At 38.5% G+C, this 9336-nt stretch overlaps 1 protein-coding gene across 2 annotated transcripts; it reads left to right on the top strand.

Moving 5' to 3' along the window:
• The first annotated feature begins 4776 nt into the window (after positions 1-4776).
• On the top strand, positions 4777-8861 carry LOC117325245. 2 transcript variants are annotated; one of them, XM_033881347.1, is made up of 2 exons: positions 4777-5009; positions 6423-8861. In XM_033881347.1, exon 2 carries the CDS (start codon positions 6433-6435, stop codon positions 8245-8247), a length of 1815 nt encoding a protein of 604 aa, XP_033737238.1. In that variant the 5' UTR covers positions 4777-5009; positions 6423-6432; the 3' UTR covers positions 8248-8861. The 2 variants fall into 2 exon arrangements, with proteins under 2 accessions (XP_033737238.1, XP_033737237.1); XM_033881346.1 differs by lacking the exon at positions 4777-5009 and adding an exon at positions 5160-5541.
• Positions 8862-9336: the final 475 nt, after the last annotated feature.

Genomic DNA, 9336 nt, shown 5'->3' with positions numbered 1-9336 from the left:
GAATTTTTAATAAAATCTCTGTAAAATTTTTATTTTCATTTTTTGTTTGTTCTGCTGGTGGCTGACCATTACAGCTATGGTATTTTGTCCATCTCATGGCTACTTTGACCCCAACTGGTGATAAAGGTGTGGTTCTTAGCTGGTCCTAAACGACCTATATTATATTGAAGATGATAACACAGTGGCCATCTCGGAAACCATGTCATATTTAGGTAGGACCTACATTTTTATCCTTAAATGATCCTATGGCCTAGCTGAAATTCGGGCCAGATTGACTGCAATTGTCAATAATCTTGATGATATAATGACATAATCATCACTTTGACAAGGACATGGTCCATAGTTGGTCCTACACGAAATCCACACCAACATTGCACAATAAATCAAATCGTGTTACTTGTTTCTGGATGGGAAGTGCTATCCATACACGACGACTTGGAAAAGTTGTCCCAAGGTCAATGTTAAACACATGGTGTCATTACAGCCTTGCTAAAATTTGAAAGTTGAAATTTGTTCTTACTTTTTCTTGAGCTGTTCTGGATGAATTCTTCTTAAAGGGTTTGATTCCACCAGTTAACAGATCCTCTACATCCGACCAAATACTATAAACTGACCCTAATATAGGACTGTTGTTTGGTTGGTCTACACACATGGATTGTAATCAAAGTCTCGTTGGCCTATCAATGGAGTATCGAGTAAAATAGAGTCACAAAACTACCAGGGAGCCGTTTTATTCTTAAAGTAAATCTGAATATTAATGAGAAACTTGCAGGGCCTGTATCGCATATCTGATAAAATTTATTGTTCTTTTGAATAAAACCAACAATAACTTTTTCCAAATGTCTAAACCGGATGCGGCCACGATGACAGAATGTGGACCACTTTGGTAGCAGTGTACAGTAAAAATGCCCAATTTTGAAAAATATGACACATGTCTTAGATATGTAAACATTGCCAGTTAACTCTATATATAAACTAATAAAGTATATATATTTGTAATCTGTACAACATTTGCAATTTTAATACAGCTCTGAAGGATTCTGCTTATGAAATTTGAAAGTTCAGCCAAACACATTACGAAAAAAAATAGAACAACAAACTTTACTGCCAAAAATAAGATTGCCACTTGTCGGTCATTTTGTTTTTCTGATTATTTTCAAAATTTTAACAAACTCTCTAAGATGGCCACCTATGTATCACAGTGATTGCTACACTTGTCAGCCATTTTGTTAGATACGTATTTAGGGAGAAATGAGAATTACAGGTGACATCTCATAATTATGGGGCGCCGTTTTACTATCTATTCCCATTTGGTGATATCACCTATTCGAATAGGTGATATCACCTATTCAATCAGTGATATCACCTATTCGAATAGGTGATATCACTAATTTATTTTTCAAATAAGTGATATCACCTATTCGAATAGGTGATATCACTTAATGAAACGAATAGGTGATATCACTTATTCGAATAGGTGATATCACTCATTCGAATAGGTGATATCACCAATTGGAATAGGTGATATCACTTAAAAATATTCTGAAGTGATATCACCTATTTGAATAGGTGATATCACCCATTCGAATAGGTGATATCACTTATAAAATTCTAAAGTGACATCATCTATTCGAATGAGTGATATCACCTATACGAAAAGGTGATATCACTTATGAAATTTTATAAGTGATATCACCTATTCGAATAGGTGATATCACCAATTCATTTTTCAAATAAGTGATATCACCTATTCGAATTGGTGATATCACCTATTCGTTTCATTAAGTGATATCACCTATTCGAATAGGTGATATCACCTATTCGTTTCAATAAGTGATATCACCTATTCGAATGAGTGATATCACCTATTCGAATGGGTGATATCACTTAATGAAACGAATAGGTGATATCACTTATTCGATTAGGTGATATCACTCATTCGAATAGGTGATATCACTTTAAAAAGTTCTTAAGTGATATCACCTATTTGAATAGGTGATATCACTCATTTGAATAGGTGATATCACCAAATGGGAATAAATAGTAAAACGGCACCCCATACATAATGAACTCGGGGTAACCACCCGAGAATGGTGGGTTTAACATGTAATGGACTCGCTGTGAGCACCCGAGAATGGTGGGTTAAACAAATAATGGACTCGCTGTCATCACCCGAGAATGGTGATTTAAAATATAATGGACTCGCTGTCACCACCCGAGAATGGTGAGTTAAACATATAATGGACTCGCTGTCTTCACCCGAGAATGGTGAGTTAAACATATAATGGACTCTCTGTCTTCACTCGAGAATGGTGAGTTAAACATAAAATGGACTCGCTGACATCACTCGAGAATGGCGAGTTAAACATTTAATGGACTCGCTGTCATCACCCGAGAATGGTGAGTTAAACATATAATGGACTCGCTGTCATCACTCGAGAATGGCGAGTTAAACATTTAATGGACTCGCTGTCATCACCCGAGAATGGTGAGTTAAACATATAATGGACTCTCTGTGATCGCCCGAGAATGGTGAGTTCAATATATAATGGACTCTCTGTGATCAGCCGAGAATGGTGGGTTCAATATATAATGGACTCGCTGTCATCACCCGAGAATGGTGAGTTAAACATATAATGGACTCGCTGTCATCACCCGAGAATGGTGAGTTAAACATATAATGGACTCGCTGTCATCTCTCGAGAATGGTGAGTTAAACATATAATGGACTCGCTGTCATCACCCGAGAATGGTGGGTTCAATATATAATGGACTCGCTGTGATCACTCGATAATGGTGGGTTAAACGTTTAATGGACTCGCTGACATCACCCGAGAATGGCGAGTTAAACATGTAATGGACTCGCTGTGATCACTCGATAATGATGGGTTAAACGTTTAATGGACTCGCTGTCATCACCCGAGAATGGTGAGTTAAACGTAATGGACTCTCTGTGATCAGCCGAGAATGCTGAGCTAAACATAAAATGGACTCGCTGTCATCACCCGAGAATGGTGGGTTAAAATATAATGGACTCGCTGTTATCACTCGAGAATGGTGGGTTCTGATACAATGGGTGGCGAGACTGGTATTGGTCTTGCAATTGGTGCGTCTTTTTTCTATAGACCAATACTCTGATATAATGTGTGGCGAGACTAGAAGGTATTGGTCTGTTTTGTCTCTTTTCTATAGACCAATACTCTGATATAATGTGTGGCGAGACTAGAAGGTATTGGTCTGTGTGTGCCTTTTTTTCTATAGACCAATAATTTGACATCACCGTCACATAGTTAAGAGAAGGGCAATGTGCATTAATTTTGTTTTCTTTTCACATGTGAATTTGATGTTTTCGGTACAGTATCAATGGTGTTGATATGTTAAGTCCAATCTTTAAGTGATTCTTTTTTTTAATCAACATATCGCTTCCACGAGCTCCGCTTGCATTCTTCAGGGAATGAAAACGTTGGCTACGATATGAGACATTAGACAGGCATTTAAGCGGTATTGTTACACAGTTGTTACATTAAACGTTTTGTTACACAGTTGATGCATTAAACGTGTTTTGTTATACAGTTGCTACATTAAGCGTTTTGTTATAAAGTCGTTACATTAACGTTTTGTTATAAAGTCGTTCCATTAAGCGTTTTGTTACACAGTTGCTACATTAAACGTTTTGTTACACAGTTGTTACATTAAACATTTTGTTATAAAGTCGTTACATTAAAGTTTTGTTATAAAGTCGTTACATTAAGCGTTTTGTTACACAGTTGTTACATTAAACATTTTGTAACACAGTTGTTACATTAAGTGTTTTGTTACACAGTTGCTACATTAAACGTTTTGTTACACAGTTGTTACATTAAGCGTTTTGTTACACAGTTGTTACATTAAGCGTTTTGTTACACAGTTGTTACATTAAACGTTTTGTTACACAGTTGTTACATTAAGCGTTTTGTTACACAGTTGTTACATTAAACATTTTGTAACACAGTTGCTACATTAAGCGTTTTGTTACACAGTTGTTACATTAAACATTTGTAACACAGTTGCTACATTAAGCGTTTTGTTACACAGTTGTTACATTAAACATTTTGTAACACAGTTGCTACATTAAACGTTTTGTTACACAGTTGTTACATTAAACATTTTGTAACACAGTTGCTACATTAAGCGTTTTGTTACACAGTTGTTACATTAAACATTTTGTAACACAGTTGTTACATTAAGTGTTTTGTTACACAGTTGCTACATTAAACGTATTGTTACACAGTTGATACATTAAACGTTTTGTTACACAGTTGTTACATTAAGCGTTTTGTTACACAGTTGTTACATTAAGTGTTTTGTTACACAGTTGTTACATTAAACGTTTTGTTACACAGTTGTTACATTAAGTGTTTTGTTACACAGTTGCTACATTAAGCGTTTTGTTACATTAAGCCTTTTGATACACAGTTGTTTCATCAAGCGTTTTGTTAGTTACTGATGGTAGCACATTGCACAATGAACCACCTGGTTAAACCCATTATTTTTTTATTTTTTTATTTGATGAAAAATATCGACGATTAATCAATTTGACTCGATAATTATCTAACCAATACTTTCTTACTATGATAAAGTTGCCATCATGTTTTTGATTTTGTCAGAAAAAAATGTTTGGACTTTGGTGAATAGGTCCGAGTGAAATGTAGTCACGAGGGAGAGTCCATACCATGTTACAGGGGTGAGGGTTGTAAAATATATCACAATTACATCACTACACACCACATAGCGATCATGTCCTACAGCGATAGTGTGGATTGATAGTTAAAAAAATGACAAAAATGCTTTTCCGTGGAATATCGTCAGTTATGCGACCATGTTGTTTGTCTTCAGAAGACAAGCTATACCTCCCTCGGATAAATCGTTATAATAGACTAGACCATTTTGTTTGTGTATTTTGGTGGTGACCACTGGATTATTTTACTGTTACGAAAAAGGATATATACTAGGGGAAATGACCACAAAAGGTACGTGTTTATATAGATAATCATCGATTATATTACATGTTAATTATTTGATTAGTTAATTAATTGATAATCGATTGATTCCGGCCCTTAATTGCTGTACCTGTCGATTACTATAAGTATAAGATAGCACGCGAGTGAAATAGACTAGTGTTTGTTATCGTTAGCTAATGATACTAGTAATTAAATGTTTTATCAAAACATGGTCATGATCGTGTAGAGTACATGTGTACTCAAGGCACGCGCTGTGGTGTTTACAGACATGTGACACGTGCATGTTTAGTGTAGACACTTGTACAGGTAAACACCAGTGTCCGAGTATATCTCTGTTTACCGGTGTATATAACTACCCAGTCCCCATGTCACCTCACAACACTACTATTTGGACTCTGTACGATCATCAGTTATCCGCAACCAACACCTGTACGTCAACAACCAACACTTGTACGTCAACAACCAGCACTGTACGATTATCGCTGTGATACTCCTACAACATGAAGCGACAACAGTACCTTCAGATATATCGACATTCTAGGTAACGTCCTAATAGGATCATGTTAGACAAATTAGACTGAATTCTCTCATATATAATATGTATTTCCTTCTCATTTTTCAGAAAAAGTGCCTTTTGGGGTAAAATGACAAATTTATGTAAATTTTTGTTTTGCAATGCATCAATATCTTCAATATACTAATCAAGTGGATGGTTTAGTTTTAGTAAATAAGGTATTGGACAAGCCCTTGTGTAATCACGTGTATTTAACACATTTACTCTTATTTAGAATTCATAGAAAAAAACAACAATCCCACTTTATTCACAGAAACGTTATCAGATACATTTTTTTGTATATGTAAAAATTGTGCGATTGCACAATACACATCGTACTCACAGTTGTATAGAAATCGATATTAGGGAATTCTCCAAAAGGAAGGTTCGTGTCCTAATGTTTTAATAATAACACCACATTTTCTGTCAAAACTAAACAGTAATATAGACGCAGGTATAGATAATATTTTCTGATTATGCAAATAGAAAATTTCAAGTAGGGATTTTAATAAGGTTAAATATTACATAAATCAAGCCAACATATGAAAACAATCTCTAATGCGACGACATGCACATAAGTTATCAAACCTCGTTATAAATAATAAGTGCCCTCGTTATTTCTACCAACAGCAACATCCCTGAACGTCTGACAGCTAACATATGACGTCACATGTTAAGAAAATATTGACGTTTCATTCCGTTCATAACTAAAATGTTAAACTTATTGGCATTTTTTACTTATCGGGCAATCACATCATATATTTGATGTTTGTCTATAGATATCATTTTCTTTTCCAATTAATGATGTCTGTGATAGTTGACAGATTTCACTGCATTCTCACCATCACCAAAACGTTTTTGTGTTACAGTGGGCTAGCTATGGAGTCAAACGTTCTTCCAACCCAGGAGACGACCAACCCACCCGACGACTCCGGCAACTCCGATTGGGGAATCATTGTCCCCGTCGTTCTCGTTGGCTTATTCGTGGCAGGCGTCATCGTATTTCTTTACTGCCATTATATTCAGAGAAAAAGACAAGATGGCCCGCCTGATACAACCAATACCTCGCTAAGCCGGTTTTCCCGAAGTCTGGTTGGCAGCTCGACGACCGGAATAGACTACGTGCGCAGTTCGACTAGGTCGACGACGCCTTTGCGTTCCAGCTTACGTGGCGACCAGGCCTTCGTTATGCCGATGGCACCTCACTATCATCATGGTAGTCAGCCAAAGTTCACGTTCTACTGGGATAAGGATAACTGGAAACTGTGTCCAGACAGTGTCAACAATATGCGTGGTCATCTCAACCCTCTCTCCCCCATTGACGAGATGGACTCGTCCCTTATGTCAGAGGATGTGTATACAGACGTTTCCAAAAGTTTCGACGTCAGCGCACAGGCGCCATTTTCACCGTACCATCTGACCTGGGTAACGCCCCAGGCGCCGCCGCCATCTTACGAGGAATCTGAGGCGGGATCACCGGAAAAACGGCTTCGGCTCATGTCCATCAATACGACCAATAGTGAGGATACATATAGTACATGTCAGACCTTCGACAAGGATTCGAACGCATTCCACGTCCACAACAACACGCCGAATACGGACATTGACTACTCAGCTCAGAGTAACAATTGCCGTAAGAAAAGTGCTGTCTTATCCAGTGCTGCGCTATCCGAGGCGCTGACGAACACCAATCTCACAAATTCTCATATGACGTCATATCCGTCAACGCCACTGTCATCCACCGACGCCAGTTTTCCGACTTCTAGTCTAGACAGCGGGGAAGATGACGACACATCGTTCGTGACGTCATACCACGACACTAGCTATCACATCTCGAGACAGAGCGTGAATAACCAATCAACTGTGTACACGTCAGCGCGCGGAAGTCAGGAGGAAAGTGAGGTGAGCGGAATTCCAAGTCTGCCAAGCAGTATCTTGTATTTCCACCAGAAAATGGCCGCCAATAGAAATGTGGAGTTGACGGAATGCCCACCCAGACTGATGTCTCAACCTTACAATCAAAGCATGGCCAGTAGCATGGGTTCCGCAGAGTCGCATTACACTGACAACACGTCGTTACTTCCGAATGTTGGTAGCAGCAATACGTCTGGAAATCCGTCCATGTCCACGTCCATACCATATACCAACGTTCCAGGGTTAGTGGAACAGGGTAGTCAAGGCACATTTAGTCCAGGAGATCTGTCTAAACTTGTAGATGAAATGTCGTCCATAAGACCAAGCTCCACAGAGCCGGCGTCCATCAACAAAGGCATCGTAAACAGCGCGTGCGTGTGCGAGAATAACATCGGCGAGAGTTACGTAACAGAACAAATATTACCCCAGAATGCGTCGGATGGTGACGGAAACCTTCGCCACAGCATCACAGAACTGTTCCGGAGCTGGAGTGTGACGGCTGAACTGGACTACAGTTCCTTGAGTTCACGCGGAGCAACGTCCATGAATACACCTCAGCACGATAACTCATTCGCATGGGACAACTTCCCCTGGCACAGGAATAAAGACAGACGGGGACAGAACCAGGATCTCCCTCCTTTCCTACTGGAAGATCACAACCACAACCTTGTCGACCCCGGCGCCAGCAGCAGTGCCGTGGATGTCAACCGGCTGGCCACACCAGGCCGAAAAGTAACGTTTGATGTTCCCGTGCTTGTCAGCAAGACATATTGGGTCTGAAATAAACTTGCTAGCCTAAGTTAATCGGACAATATATGGACTGTTGTATTGAAATAACGACGGTCCGATACATGTATAGATTTCGCACGTACATTTTAAGTAATAATCGTAGTTAGCGATGGTGTCATATATAACCGTAGTTAGCTACATGATCGTAGATAACGGTACATGTATTTAGCGATATTATCGTAGACAACCGTAGTTAGCGATATTATCGTAGATAGCGGCGGTTAGCGATATTTTCCTAGATAACGTAGTTAGCGATAGTATCATAGATAGCCGGAGTTAGCGATATTGTTGTAGATAGCGGTAAGTTATTGATTTGTAAATAAAGAGACAAATGTTACAATGAAGTGCTATAACCGAGATTCCCGATAGCATTGCGGGTTGTACTAGTTAGTTTGTGTGTGTGTGTGTGATGAAGTTTTTGTGCTTATCGAAATAATTTCTTCCCAGTCGTATATCTGTTATCATTGTACACATCCCTAACATGTTCTGATTTGGCTTTGGTATAATAGTGAATGGAAGTGTTGTTCTTAAGAAGACAGAGACAAAGAAGCAGTTTATATTGTGATGATTTGTATGTACTGTTTAAAATGTGATATAAAATTAAATGTAAACACTAGAATTTAGTTTGTTCCTTTATCAATGTTTTTGAAGGTTACATATCAAACACCTAGGCCGTTTTCGTTTTTTGCGGTCCAAACGGTTAGACCACTTTGTTGTGACGAGCCTTGACAAAGACTTCCAAGGCCTGTATTAACATTTGTAGGTCCGTCAAGATATATGTTTGAAATATTACATTTAAAATTGACGAACCGGTTTGTCCGCAGATTGAATTTTCTGGTGGCACATTGGATCTAATATTCTCTGAACCGCTACCTTTTGCGTGTTAGTTCGTGCTTTGCTTTAAGATAAGTGTAATAGTAAACCAACCAGATATGACCTCAGACGTCTGCATCTGATTAGTATTTAGAGATAGAAAATAATAGCCCCTACAGTAGTAGTAGCTATTTTTTTTCTATAATTACTGACCAGCAGATGCTGACGCCTGCGATACCACCAATGGGCTTTCACATCACCGTGCTT

Source organism: Pecten maximus, chromosome 4 (assembly GCF_902652985.1).
Source record: "Pecten maximus chromosome 4, xPecMax1.1, whole genome shotgun sequence".
Taxonomy (NCBI): Eukaryota; Metazoa; Mollusca; class Bivalvia; order Pectinida; family Pectinidae; genus Pecten; species Pecten maximus.
This window is presented reverse-complemented; position numbering and strand designations above follow the sequence as displayed.